This window comes from Babylonia areolata, chromosome 10, assembly GCF_041734735.1.
Source record: "Babylonia areolata isolate BAREFJ2019XMU chromosome 10, ASM4173473v1, whole genome shotgun sequence".
NCBI lineage: Eukaryota > Metazoa > Mollusca > Gastropoda > Neogastropoda > Buccinidae > Babylonia > Babylonia areolata.
In genome coordinates, this window is record NC_134885.1 from 17,289,806 (window position 1) to 17,305,022 (window position 15,217).

The window sequence follows — 15,217 nt, forward strand, 5'->3', positions numbered from 1 at the left end:
TTCAAGCATGATGAGAAGTCTTGCCTTCACTACCTTGTATTCTTCAACAAAGGATTTCAGAGGTAGCCTCAGCTTTGCTTGGCGACAGTAGAGTGCCATGTCAGTGAGACCAGGTGGGACACCAAGCCATTTGCATGTGTACTTGTTGATCTTAGCCTCAATCAACTCAACTAAGAACTGGGGCAATAGCCGAGTAGTCAAAGAATTGGACTTTCAATCTGAAATTTTCCCGGATCAAATCTCCAAAACAGCACCTGGTGGGTATAGGATGGAGATTTTTCCAATCTCTCACGTCAACATATATACAGACGTGCTTGTGCCTGAAACCACTTTGTGTGTATACGCAAGCAGAAGATCAAATATGCAAGTTAAAGATCCTGTAATCCATGTCAGCGTTCAGTGGGTTATGGAAACCAGAACATACCCAGTATGCACACCCCCAAAAACGTAGTATGGCTGCCTACATGGCGGGGTAAAAACGGTCATACACACAAAAGCCCACTCTTGTACATACGAGTGAACGTGGGAGTTGCAGCCCATGAACGACGAAGAAGATTATCAAGAGAAGCCACAGGAGCTTTGGTATCAGCATAGATTGTAGGCACCACACTTTGTAATTGCCAGGAAGGCCACACTGGTCTATATATGCAGGCCTTCTTCTGATGTCTGCTTGGTTTCCTTTCCTCTTTTTGTGTCTTTCAGAGACTAATCATACCATCTTCCAAGGCTCTTGACTGGTTCATCTAACACTGTTGGAATGGCTTGGTTGGCTACAGTGAATGTGATCGTTTCAGCTACCTTTCCTTTACGCAGTGAGAGGCTCTGTGATTTCATACTGGCTGAGGCAACTAGCTCGTCCAACCACTTCAATATTTCACAGGTGTCATCCTCTTTCGTTGAAAGGATTGTTGTGTCATCAATGAAGGCTTTCAATGGTGGTATCTGGTATCCATTGCCGAGGTTGACTTGATCCGTGCCCTTCATTGAGGCCTTCAAGATCACTTCCATAGCCAGCACGAACAGGATTGGAGAAATTGCACAGCCCCAACTTCCAGGTTGATCCAATCTGTCATGTATTCCTTGGTGGAGAACCGTATTGAGAAGCCATGGAAGTACTTCTTCAGCATTCCCTGATGTTCGTTGGTACATGAAGCATCTTGAGAGCCAGCTGGATCATCTCATGAGGAACTGACCTGTACACATTTGCCAGATCAAGAGATACAACATCTAGGTCCTGAGGTTACCAAGTTACTGAGGAGTTTGTGAAGAAAGTGTGTCTGAGTGCTTGTCTGAAATCCTATGAGCTTGACCCTGTCCTGCCCTCTTTGTTGGCTGAATGTATTGTTGATCTACTGCCACATATTACTCATGTCATCAATTCTTCCTTATTCCCTGGCTGTTTTCCTGAAAGCTTCAGATCTGCTGTTGTACATCCACTCATCAAGAAACCAACTTTGGATCATTATTGTTTGAAAAATTATCCACCTGTCACAAATTTATAATTGTTTAAGAAAATTGCTAGGAAAGATTGTATTGTCTCAGCTCTTAACTTGTCTGGAACAAAAGCATTTACTTAATTCTCACAAGTCAGCTTACAGACATGGTCATAGTTGTGAAAAGGCCCTTCTTAGAGTGGTCAATGATTTGCTTTCTGGATCTGATAATGAAAAGACATCTGTTCTCACTTTTTTAGACTTGTCAGCAGCCTTTGACAATATCGACCATCCTATCCTCTTGAACAGACTTAAAACTTCCTTTGGTATTTGTGACTTTGCACTAGCATGGATCACATATTACTTGTCAGATCGTACACAGAAAGTGTGTGTAAATGGTAGATACTCAAGTGTATCTGCCTTGAGATATGGTGTCCCACATAGGTCCATCCTAGGTCCTGTTCTTTTCATGCTGTATGCAGCTCCTGTGTCGGATGCCATCAGTTATCATATGTGATGTTGCATGAGAGCTTTGCTGATGACACTCAACTTCAGCTGGCTTCCATAGCTGAATTTGATGTACTGTTGACTCAAACACAGGAGTGCATAGCAGGCCTAAAGGACTGGATGACTCTCAATAAGCTACAACTAAACAATAAGACTGAATTTATGATAGCCTGTCAAAATTTTTTTTGTCAACTACTCCTTTTCCTAATCAATAGCACATCTGTTTCACTTTCTCCTTCTGTTTGCAGTCTTGGTGTAATCCTAGACCAGTCTTTTTCCTTCCCAGAGCACATTTCGAATATCTGTAAAGTTGCCTATCTGCAACTGTGTAGAAACAGTTCCATCCTCCACTATCTCTCAACTGATGCAACCAAGACACTTGTATGTGCTTTGGTTCTCTCAAGATTGGATTTCTATAATTCTCTTTTGGCCGGCCCTTCCAAGACAGACTTCAACAAATCCAGAATAATGCTGCCAAACTCATTTGCAGAGCTTCTAAATTTGACCATGTTTCTCCTCTCATTCAATCTCTCCACTGGTTGCTCGTTTCTGATTGAATAGACTATAAGCTATCCACTCTGACTTTTTCTGCAGTCAACGAATCTGGCGAAGAGTATCTTTCTGAACTCCTGCATATCTTTACTCCATCTCGCTAGCTCCGTTCTTCCTCTGATACTCAATTTCTCAGGACATCTCACGTCAAGAAGTAAGACCTAAGGACACAGATACTTTTCTTTTCAATCGCCAAAGACATGGAACAAGCTCCCTGATAACCTCTGTCATTCTGACTCCGTTGCATCTCTTAAAGCTGGTCTCGAGACTCACCTCTTACCTCAGCAATAAGTTCAGTTGTGGCAGGCCCACTCCTTTGCATGTGTTCTGCTTGACTATGTGTGTACACATATGTATGTGTACATAAATACATGCATGTGTATGAATGTGTGTGTGTGTGTGTGTGTGTGCACGTCTGTTTGTGTGTGTGTGTGTGCTTGTGCTTGCCTATGTGTGTGTATATGTGAAGGGTAGCTGCTATGTACATATGTTAAAATGTATATATGCATTGTGTGTGTTTATGTGTGTGTGTATGTGTGTGTGTATTTGTATTTGTATTTCTCTCTTTTTTTTTGGTCAAAACAGATGTCTCTGTGTGAAATCTGGGCTGCTCTCCCCAGGGAGAGCACGTCGCTACACTGAGAACGCCACCCATTTTTAAAATATTTTTTTCCCTGCGTGCCGTTCTATTTGTTTTTCCTATTGAAGTGAATTTTTCTACAGAATTTCACCAAGGACAACCCTTTTGTTGCCATGGGTTCTTTTATGTGTGCTAAGTGCATGCTGCACATGGGACCTCGGTTTATCGTCTCATCCGAATGACTAGTGTCCAGACCACCACTCATGGTCTCGTGGAGGGGGAGAAAATATTGGCGACTGTACCATGATTCGAACCAGTGTGCTCAGATTCTCTCACTTCCTAGGCAGACACGTTACCTCTGTGTGTGTGTGTGTGTGTGTGTGTGTTTACAGTAGTTTCTTAGCCACATTCTGGTGTGTGTACGTAACATTGATGTAGGTGTTATGTAAACAAAAGTGTTTTGTAAAGCACGAGAGCAGATTTCTGGATAGTGTGCTACATAAGTATCCATTATTATTATCATTATTATTATGTATTATGTTTTAGTGGCTATGAATAAACTACTTAAGTAAACAACAAATTAAATTTTTGTATGTGTGTGCGCTACAGAGAACTTCCCTCTCTCTAATTACTGGCATCCATCATAAAACTGAAGATTTATTTATGTAGTTATTTAGTTATCATTTTATTCCTGAATATATTTGTAGTCAGTTAAAAAAACAAACTGTCATGAATAGGTTTAGGTTAGGTCCAACAGAAATACGGCTTGTGAATTAAGATCCTATAATACAGTAGAAATTCCATGTGGCTGCCTATGATTGAGAAAAAAAAGCATTTCTTTCACTTTAAACACAAAAAAATAATGGGGCAAGTATCTGCAGAAAGAAGCACGAATTACAGAGAGGAGGACCAAGAACTGTACAAAGAATATCAGCAGTATGCAAATGTTTTATCATGTGAGTCAAGGCAAACTTATCTGAAGAAAGAGCGGCTTAATGAGAGAAAACTAGGTTAAGTGTGCAAAGATGCCTTGCAAAACAGAAGGAACAAGGAGAAATGAAAACACCAAAGCCTGTTCTTACAAACAAGACAGGTACAAACTGAAGCTAAAGAAAAGAAAGAGAAAAGCAAGGAATACATGCAGAAGGAAAATATTATCACGAAAAGAAAGCAGCACAATAAGCAGACCAAAAGTCAACAAAAGACTGCAGTCGAAAGAAAAGTAACAACATGAACAGGCCCTGATGAATTTGATCAATCGCCCACTCCATCCAGTTCATCATCAAACCAAGCATACAGTTCACGTGAAACACTGAGAAAAGCTGTATACAGAGCCAACAAGTCCATGCAAAAGGACAGCAGCAGGAATGCTAAGATGCTGGAATGGATGGTGAAAAACATCCAAATTGAAACAGAAACTGTGAGACTGCATAACAGTCAGCCCAAATTCAAAAAGAAGACTGGATTTCTCATTCAACAACTTCGAAACAAAGGTGGATGCCACCAAGAAATATAGGGTAAAGATCACCCGAAGAAAAAGAGCTCTTAAGTTGCTGTTGGGATGAAGAAGAAATACTCTTGGAAATTGAAGGTTACAGGCCTTGGGATCAAGCTGCTTTAAAGACCTTTCCCAGCTTAACAGCAGAAATAATGGAAGAGTGACTTTACAGGTGACTAGATTTCTCCAGACCACCACCAAATGTAAGAGAAAAGAAAACCAAGAAACATCTGATCACCCAAAACGTGATGGAGAGGTTGATCAAATCTACATTTCACCTCTTCATGGAAGAAAACCCTGACATTCAACTTTCCTCTCATGTGCAGTGTTTGCTAGTGTGCATCCAGTAGATGTTATGCCATCCGCATCCAACAGAAGATGAGACTGTGTGAATTCTGTGCCTGCAATGATCTGAAACTGGAGACTATCCAGCAGTTTGCAGCATCAAACAGACAGTGTGAACTCATTTTTGTTGACAAGTATGACCTCTCACATGAAACACTTTGCCCAAACGTTGAAACTTTTTTTTTTTCACCTTTGTCATATGATACAGTAATCAAAGCAGTCAGGTGTGTGTGTATGTATGTATGTGTGTGTGTGTGTGTGTGTGTGTGCGCGCGCGTGTTTTGCGGTTTCTGCAGTCAAAGGCTTGAGATGCTGGTCAAGTTTTTGCAAGACAGGGGTGGATACTTCTGTTTTCCACTAATTCCAGACACTGATGGATACCATATTTTTTATGTTTAAAAGCACATCAAAGAGTAAAAATGCAGCCAAGGATGGAATCCCAATGAGAATTGATGAACTCAGTCTTCTTCCATGTGTATTCCAGCAGACCGAGATTTAACTGATTCAAAGGATGGATTAAAATAAGTTTGTGCATTGCCACTTGTATATATCATCTGTGATATCCAATGAATCAAAGTTTATATTCACTGAAATCTAATTAAGTTTAGAGTCCAGCCAACTTGAATACATTGCTTAAAATCAAACAAATTTATTGGAGACACTTACAGAAGAAAACTGGCTTGCAAACTACAACAGTGTTAAAAAACAACGCTCAGTGAAGACTCAGTGAAATAATGATAATAATCATAATAATAACAACAATGTACATTTATATAGCGACCTTTCTCTCTAAGAGCTCACGGCATCTTTCATGAAATAAAAGGTTACAAATTACCTAAACCATTCATGATCACTCTTTCTCAAAACCCCTCCCTCCCCCATCCATGCACTCTCCCTCTCCCACTCATCATGCATCCAAACTGAGCTGACATGAATGGTGTTAGAGAAGCAGGAAGCTGAGAGTGCTTAGAGATAGGTTTTAAAAAGATAAGTTTTAAGTGAAGAGCGAAAGGCAAAGACAGAATCAGATGCACGGATATGAAGAGGAAGGTTGTTCCAGATATGAGGAGCAGCAAAGAATGTTCACCATAGGTTCTCGTACTGACACAAGGAAGTTTCAGAAGGTAGCAGTCAGAGGAAGAGCGGAGAGTTCTTGAGGGAGTGTTAGCACTGATATGGTCAGAAAGATAGGTAAGTCCAATGAAGTGGAAAGCAGAACAGCAGAGATATGCAATTTTGTATATAGTTCTCACTTCAATGGGGAGCCAATAATGAGTGCAGAGAGGGGAGGAATGTGATCAACTGTAGGTGGGACTCTCGAGAGTCAGATGGGCAGCATTGATTTGAAGTTTTTGAATTCTCTGAAGAAGATTATTATAGCCTATGAGAAGAGAATTACAGTAGTCAATTCATGACAGCACAAAAGCAGAAATAAAAGTTTTCGTAGTTTCAACAGAATGCACTGATGGATCAAGTTAATCTGATGAAGTTCACAATTGACTATCTGTATCAGATTGACCACCTGAGCATGCATACTGAGGTTTGAGTCAAGAATGACTCCAAGGTTCCTTGCTGATTTAGAAAACTGAACTGTGGAATCACCAACACAACAGAATCAGGAAAAGAAACAGATGTGGACATTTTAATCAATTTCATGATTCAAGAGCATCTATATGCCAAATCAGTGATTTGCTCCAATGTTGCTTGATGGAATCTAACTTAATATTTTGATTCCATGTAACACACATAACATTCCTCAATTACATGAATATGAATACTAATTATTGTCATGCAAAGAAAAATTCTAATATTTGAACTAAAATAAATCAAGATATTTCCATGTCAATGTTTAACGACTGTGAAAAATTGTTAAACCAAAGTGTTGCATGTGTAACAGTCTCCACCTACACAAAAGCTTATGTTAAAAACACGAATAAGATTTTCTTCTCAAGTTTAATACAGGACACATCAGATTGAGTGTCTGTATTGATGGCAACATCCTTTGTATCAGGCCATGTTATTTTATATAAAATGCAGTGCCAGGTGGAAACCATGTAATGAACATGCCACTAACTTTGGTCTACATTTTGCTGATTTTTAGTAACGTCTACTCAGATATTTACATCAATTTAAAAAAAAATCATTTTCTTATTAGAGGTAAATCTGACCTCTTCAAAATGTGTTTTGCTTGCTTTTTCATTACTTTTTGTTTTTCACCTTCATGTCCCAGGTCTGAATCCAGTATAGTACATGCACACACACTCACACACATCTATCTATCTATCTGTCTGTCTGTCTGTCTCTGCATGCATGCGATGCAATTTCATAGTTTTGAATTGATATATAACTTTTCTTTCTAAGAAAATATCAAGCAGAAATAAGCATGTCACAACCAATTTTCACAGCAAGAAAATACCTGACCTCAGACAAATACACCATCTTCTTCTGTGCCTCCCTTAACTCAGTAAAGAGTCATTGGGATGCCACACAGAAGAACTGTTCACCAGATCCCTCAAAGTGTGTCAGGTGTGTGTCAAAGCCCGGGTCTCTGCAAATTGCCAGGCTATCAATGTCATCTGTGAAACGAAGTTTCATGATGGTTCTTCCTCCAATGCTGACGGTGTTGACATGAATTTCAAGTGTGTCAGTCATGATGTGTTCCAGGAATATTTTGAATAGTGTGGGAAACACAATGCAAAGATCTGTTCAACGGCGCTTCTGCCTTTGTGGAAACCAGCCTGTCCTTCAGCAATACTGGTATCTCCTTGTGGCTGTAATATGTTCACAATGATTTTGAGCACTGCTTTGCAAGCATGGTTGATCAAACTGATTGTGCATTAGTTTCAGTTTCCCCACTGCATCTGAATAAATCCTTATACACTGCACAACATGTGCAAGGCAGATGACTGGCAGCAGCTTAACCCGGCATGCTTATCAGACCATGACTGCATGCATAATTATGCTTGTGTACCTATCAGAGTAGATTTCTTCTCTTAACAACAACAACAAAAGACAGACATAAATGACCCCCCAAGCCCCCCCCCACACACACACCTCCCTGCCCCCAACCCCCATCCCCCCAAAAAAAAGGAAAGAAAAGAAAAGCAGGTAAGATTATTTTTACTATTAAAAAAATGCTGCAGGTGGCAGTTAAGATGCAAACTAGGCAACAACAACAACAATAAAACACAGAGACTTCAATGAAACAAAAAAAGAAAGAAAAGCTCAAAATATATTCTTTTCAAAAAGGAATAAAATACCTGTAATCCAATGCCAAGATTTGTAGAAAGGCGACCACGCATACGGGAAGACTTCTTTTTGATGGAATGGAAGTTTAGTTTGGCAATCTTCATCGCAAAGGACTGGTCAGAATCCCTTTTGTACTTGAACACTGCAGATGTCAATTAACATTTTCAGTCATAAGGAAAACACATACACTGTCAATCAAATAAAGAAACAAGACATGCAGCATGTTTAAAATCTAATTTTCTTTAATGAAAAGTATTTTCCAAGAAAGTTACTTGCCTTTCGTGTGTGTACCAGTCTCATCTTTCTTGGGGGAAAATAAACAACTGAGCTATTTCAATCAATGTCACCCTGAACCGAAATGAACAAGAGAGGCAAGGCCTTCAAGACTAACTTGTCATACACTTAAAAAAATTATTAAAAAAAAAAAAAAAAAAAAAAAAAAAAATATATATATATATATATATAAAATCTAATCGCTAAATTGTGTTCTGTATTTGTTATCATAAAGCTTCAGGTTAAATAAATATATATGTAAAAAAAAAAAAAAAGGCCTGCAAGCAGATTCGAACCCAGCATATTCGGGTAGAAAGAAACTATCTTAGTCACAGCACTATTGCGGATCTATCAATGACATTCACAAATTAACATTTAAGCATGTTGTTGTTGTTTTTTTAGTGTGAAAAATCGATTGCTGTATTCAATGTATTCCCAGAGAAGAGAAAAAGAAAATGCACATAAAAGCAAACAAAACAAAACAAGAGAGGCAAGGCCTTCAAGACTCACTTGTGATACACTAAAAAAATAAAAAATAATTAAAAAAATCTAATTGTTAAAATGCATTCTGTATTTGTTATTATAAAGCTTTGGGTTAAAAGAAAAAGGTAAAAAGAAAAAAAAGTCCTAACGGCAGATTCGAACCCCGCATGTTCGGGTGAGAAAAAACTGTCTTACCCATTACACTATCGTGGCTCCTTCACTGACGTTCAAAAATATAATATTTAAACATGCTTTTTTAAAGGGTGATAAATCGATTGCTGTATTCTCAGTGAGAACGCTGTTTAAATCATATTATTCTGGTGTATCTTGGGCATTCAAAAAATCTTTAAGGGTAATTAAAAATTTTTTAAGTCTGCGGTAAAGGAGACATGGCTATCACCGCAATCACATTGCAACATTTAGCCATTTTCTCTGGATCTTGATAGAGGTACAAGTTGATCTTGATAGATGTACAAGTTTAGTTACACCCGGTTGACACAGTCGATTCAATTTTTCTTTTATGTTCATTCTAGTTTTATAGTTTTGAAGCTGATATGAAAATTGAGAGGAGGAGTTTGTATTATACTCCATGTTTGGTGTTAAATATACTTACCATGTCAAACTGATGCAAACTAGGCCTATTGGTTTGCTCTGCTTGGCCAAATTTCGCACGGCTAACAGTGAAAAGACGGGCCCACCCGCTCTCAGCCAATCAAACGCCTCTAAAAACTATAAGCGCTTAATCATTCCGTGGCCATGAACAAAAATGCCCCATGAGAACCACGGCGGAGACGCGGGGACGGACGGGCGGGCATTCGAGTTTGACATGGTAAGTATATTTAACACCAAACATGGAGTATAATACAAACTCCTCCTTTTGGTGTCATATACTGTACCATGTCAAACTGATGCAGAATTTAAAGCAAATGGAGGAGGGCAACGCCTACTGGTTCATATGGGGAGCCCTTGTAACTGAGACGGCAGTGTTAGCCGCGACAAAGGAAATCCCCTTGGAACCGTCAGCCCTGGTCATACGGAAATTCCTGAGGTAGAAGTTGATGAAGGGATTCTCAGACCGCCAGAAGGCTGCCTCCAAGACATGCTGCGTTGGCACTGAGTGCTGGAAAGCAGCCGAAGTAGCTATGGCCCGCACTTCGTGTGCTCTGGGATGAAGACAGCTGATATCCCTGTGTGCATGAGAGTAGGCTCTACGAATGACTTGGGAAACCTGGCGGGAAATGGTGCCTGCAGCGATGTCTTTCTTGTAATTCTCATTGAGGGAGATGAGCAGACACCTCTGAGAAGAACGCCTATGGCGAGACCTATCCCAATAATATTTGAGACACCGAACAGGACAGGTGCCTATCCTCATCATCTTGGGCAAGAATATCAGACAAAGGTCTGACCCTCAGAGAGGGGGAAGGAACCTCAGGGTCTTGGTTCTTAGCCAGAAACTCTGGAAGGAAACGAATAGTGATGGAACCATCTCTGTGGAAGGCCAGATCTTGTGGCATTCCACTAAGCCCATGCAGCTCACTTCTATGACTGCCTGTGGCCAGCCACAGAAGGAAAGTGGTCTTGAGGGTGAGGATGTCAAAAGGAATAGTCCCCAATGGCAGGAAGGGCTGTTTTCGAATGAAATCCAGCACCAGGAACAAGTCCCAGAGGGGCACTCTTCTGGGGTCTCTAGCTTCCTTCAGAGGGGCACCCCTAGCCACCTCTCTGAGCAGGCAATCCGCTTCCAAGGCGGAACCACCTAGCTGTTTGCAATGTGGTACAGAAGGCAGACCTGTACCCTCGCCCAGAACTAGCAGACAGGATGAACCGAGGAGCAGAGAGCCAGAAAGTTGGCCAGCTGCATGCTCGTAAGGTTCGTAGGGGTAATGCCCTGAGCTGTACACCACCGCAACCATTTCTTCCAGCGAAAGTCCTACAAAGTCTCCGTTCCCTGCCTCCTTGCTCTGGTGACTATGGAGAGGAGGTCAGAGGAGGCACACCCCTGGGTCAGCACAGCCGACACAGAGGCCGACCGAGGGGTCGAGGACTTCAATGGTGATGCTGACAGTTCCGACCGCACAGCAGCCATGCGTGCTGGTGGAGCAGTTGAGGATTGGAATGCGGAGTGCCCGAGCGAGGCTGCCTCAGCAGATGAGATTTGGTTTCAAGTTCCAGGGGTGGGAACATGTGTCAGGGACTGAAGGTCCGGAAACCAGGTCTGGACTGGCCATTTCGGCGCAATGAGGATCAGCTGCGGGTGTTCCAATCTGTCTTTCCGTATCACCTTGGACAGAATTGGAAAGGGAGGAAACGCGGAGGCAATCGGACTGCTCCAATCTAGAGAGAGAGCATCCACTGCCCACGCTTCTGGGTCGGCAACCGAAGAGACGGAAGTGGGAAGTCTCTTGTTGAACAAGGTCCACCATCGGCCGAAACCACTGTTCCCACACCCCCTGAAGGCTGTCCTTGTCCAGGGTGCACTCTGTGCGTATGACACTCTTGGACCTGCTAAGAGCATCTGCCAAGAAGTTGGTTTTTCCTGCTCAGTGTCTCGCTGAAAGTGCAATGCCCTTGCTGTGGCACCAACGGAGGAGAGCCTCAGTCCGCATGGGGAGGTCTGCCGAGTGCGCTCCCCCCATTTGTTCACATAACATGCGACCGTCGTCTTGTCCGTGAACAAGCGGATGGTCTTGCCAGTGGCCTCCCCCATGAAGTGCAGGAGAGTCCTGCGAACTGCCTCCAGTTCCAGAACATTGATGTGGCATAGGCGCTCCTCCGGGGACCAAGTCCCTGCTGCATAGAGTGAGTCCATGTGGGCTCCCCAGCCCAGGGAGGAGGCGTCTGTGAAGAGTGCCACCTGAAGAGTAGGTGGGGCTAAGGGCACCCCCTGTGTCCGAAGGGGGGTGATTAACCACTCTGATGTCACCTCGAGGAACCACTCGCCCAGACATATCTGGGTATCCCATGGCTGAGTGCTCTGGGACCGGCGTAACCTCAGTGCCCTCTGGAGAGGGCGCTTGAGAACCCTGTCCAGGGGAATGAGAGGTGCCGTGGACTCCATCATGCCAAAGAGGGAAGAAAGTGTCTGCGCTGTATCTTGGGAGGAGTGGCGCCAGTGGCTGAGGAGGCCTGCCAGACGGTCCCAGTGATCTGGCGCCAGAGAGACTATCATAGACCGCATGTTGAATCTCATCCCTAAGAAGTCGAAGGACTGACGTGGGGACAGATCGCATATCTGCTGGTCCATGAGGAAGCCCAGTTGGGAGCAAAGGTCTAGAAGTCTGGCCGTATGACTCAGGCACAGGGCCTGCGACTGGGCCAGGATAAGCAAGTCGTCCAGGTACACACAGAGACAAATGGATTCCGAGCGGACGATGGACACCAATTCCCGCACCACCTTGGTAGACAGGAAAGGGGCAAGGGACAGACCAAATGGGAGGGCCAGGAACTGGAACCCCTTGTCCCTCCACACGAACCTCAGGTACCGACGGGATGCCGAATGGATGAGTATATGAAAATAAGCATCTTCAAGATCGATAGAGGTAGGCCAATCACCTTGTTGGATGGTCTCCCGAATCTGTGCCTGTGTGTCCCTCTTGAATTTGATTTTGGGGAGGAATTTGTTGAGGGGGGACAAGTCCAAAACTGGTCTCCACCCTCCCGAGACCTTTGGAATCACCAACAACCAGCCGTAAAAACCGGGGCCCGGGTCCGAGAGTTGAGATATAGCCCCATGAGGAGTGGGTGCGATATCTCTTTTTCTAGGACGCTCTCCTGCTCCGTCGAGCTGGGCACCTAAGGAGGAGGAGTGGATCTTAGAGGGGGGAGGTCCTCCACCCAAGACAGCATGTACCCCGACTCTAGCACTGACATAATCCCGTCGTTGAGTCCCAGAGCACACCACTGATGTGCATGCCGGGACAAGTTTCCTACTTGGAGGGGCTGAACGACTGGCGGTGCTGAATCGGGGCCCAGTCATTGGGGGTGCTGCCTTCTGGCCTTGGGCATGGCCGGTCGGCTTGGACGGACATAAGGTGGTTTATTCCTCTGCCCCTGATTCAGCACACGCTGCCTTGACAGGCGGCGTGGTATATGGAGGGGCCCTGGTGGCCGGTCTCTTCAATGGCATAGAACCCTGGAGCCCATGAGAGGTGTGGGCCAAATATGAGGCCACCTCCCTGTTTGTCTCTGCCCTGTGGCTGACAAAATGGGGCGGGAACTGGCCGAAGAGGGAGTGCTGCTGTGCTGGGATGGACCGCAGGGCAGCCCTCTCCTCCACAGGAATGTTAGAGAGGCTGAAAATGGCATCACGCCGCGCTAGCACAGTATTGAAGTGAAGGCTGGTAGCTGTGTCTGCAGCTGCCGTGAGACCAGATGCTACCCTATTGCCAAAAGCGTGTAACCTCTGGTCGGTGAAGAGGCCCGGCGGGACTGAGGAAGGAGACCCCTTGTCCTGATTAACCGGACACTGTTCCCACAGCTCATTGGCCCTGTGAAGGAACGTGTCGAAGGTGTACGCCGTGGAAACCTCGAGGGGGCAGCGGCGGGCCAATTTGTCCCACTCTGCTAACGTTTTAAAGTATAGGTTAGCTGAAGTGGGGAAGGTGGTGCGCTGTGAGACCAACATCCTGTCCTGTGCGGAGGGCTCTGCTCCGCTGTAGGCAGGGTGGTCCTGTGTGTACCAGGACCACACCCCTCCCTTGGAGGAATCTCAAAGAAACTTTCCCAGGGAAAAGGCGCCCGGGGCAGAGAGGGACTCCCTGCCTGGAGGAGGGATGGAAGCAGCACCCCTGACAGTGCGGGCTGGCTTATTAAGCCATACCTGCACCATTTCTGGCACTCTGAGTTGCCTTGTGGTTCTGGAGTTAGAGTCACATGGCGTAAGGAGGGTCAAGGGTAACAAAGTAGCCTGAGGGACTGATTCGGCATACGTGACCCTATTGGGGAGGGTCAGTTCGAGCTCGGCAAAGTCCGAGTTTGGTTCAGGCTGGTCCCTAGGGAGGCATGGGCTCAATCTGTCCCCCCTGGGATGTGGGCGAAGAGTGCTCATCTGCTTGTTCGTCCTCATCCGAAGACAGGGGCTCCCACTCTTGTTCGCAGTCCATCCCCTGCTGGGTGCCATCCCAAGTGGATGTACCCACTGGGGCGTCCTGTGAGCTGTGGTCAGCCCAGCGGGATGAGCTGGGACGATCCCGAGCCGGGACCATGGCCGCCACTGTTATGTCCTTGACACCTGAAGCGGGTGGGGAGCGTGTGGACCGTAGGTCCAACCATGCTTGGGATGGTGGGTGCCACACCTTTTCAGAGAGGGCGTCCCTGGATGCAAGAGTGACCCACGAGTGCTGTGTGGGGACAAACACCCACTCATCTCACTGTAGGACCGAGGGCTGGGCAGGTGGGGACTGCCGGCTCCGCCGGGCCGAGTAGGGCCCCTGAGCAGCCGTCGGTCCTGACAAGGAGGCCGTTGTGACCGTGGAGGTCACCTGTGGGTTGACAGAGGCCCGATTTGTGGACAGAGTGGCAATATTGGTCGAGGAGCTCGACCTGACCGACAAGAAGTCGATCCCACTTGTCGGGGCTGTGTGTGTCACCCTGTGAGATGTGCTGGGTTGGGTCCGGTGTGGAGCGGACAAGGGGCTGGCCCTTGGTGCTCCCGGCAACCCAGTGTGCACCCTAGGTGCGCCCCAGTACGGGTAGAATGGGGGTAACCACCCGTGGGCACCAGCCATACTGTGACCCGAACCCCAAGGGTCACTGGTGCGTTGACCTCCATGAAGGGAACAACCTGGCCAAGTCGGAGGGAGGTCAGGTCCGACTTGGGTGTCAGTCCCGCCTGAAGACGAGCGGGCTGACTGCCCGGAACCGCCTGACACGCACGGGCCTCCCCCAGCAGGGGAGACCGGCCGGATAGCGGGAAGACCTGCAGAGCAGGTTGCCACGCGCCCCGAATCCCCTCCCGTGGGGAGACTGGGGTGGCTTGGCCCGGGGTGGGCAAAGTAGAGATCCCCCCCCGGAACCAAATTTTTCTCCCCCCCCAAAAGGAGGTGGGGGAGGGGGGTCGACAGAGAAGGGAGGAGGGGGAACAACAATGGGGCACGTGAGGGCCGTCTCCGAGTGGGGACCCGGGTAATGGCCGGGTGCGGCCTCCCCTTGGGAGTCCGCGCCTAGCTGCGAGTCCCCACAGCACGGAGATGACTTGCCATTCACCCTTCTCCCTGCCTCGCGCTGGGACACCTCGGGAGGCGACGCTCGTACCTCTTTCCCCCCGGTCCCCTTCATGACCGTTTTACTGGTACGAAC

At 45.7% G+C, this 15,217-nt stretch overlaps 1 protein-coding gene across 5 annotated transcripts in view; it reads right to left on the minus strand.

The window, feature by feature from the left end:
* Nucleotides 1-15,217, minus strand: part of LOC143286835 (dynamin-binding protein-like) — a 274,661-nt gene that overhangs the window by 113,021 nt on the left and 146,423 nt on the right. For all 5 annotated transcript variants that reach the window (XM_076594658.1, XM_076594659.1, XM_076594657.1 and 2 more), the window contains one exon: nucleotides 8,176-8,306. In XM_076594658.1, the coding sequence (XP_076450773.1) occupies nucleotides 8,176-8,306 (131 nt within the window). The remainder of the gene's footprint in view (nucleotides 1-8,175; nucleotides 8,307-15,217) is intronic.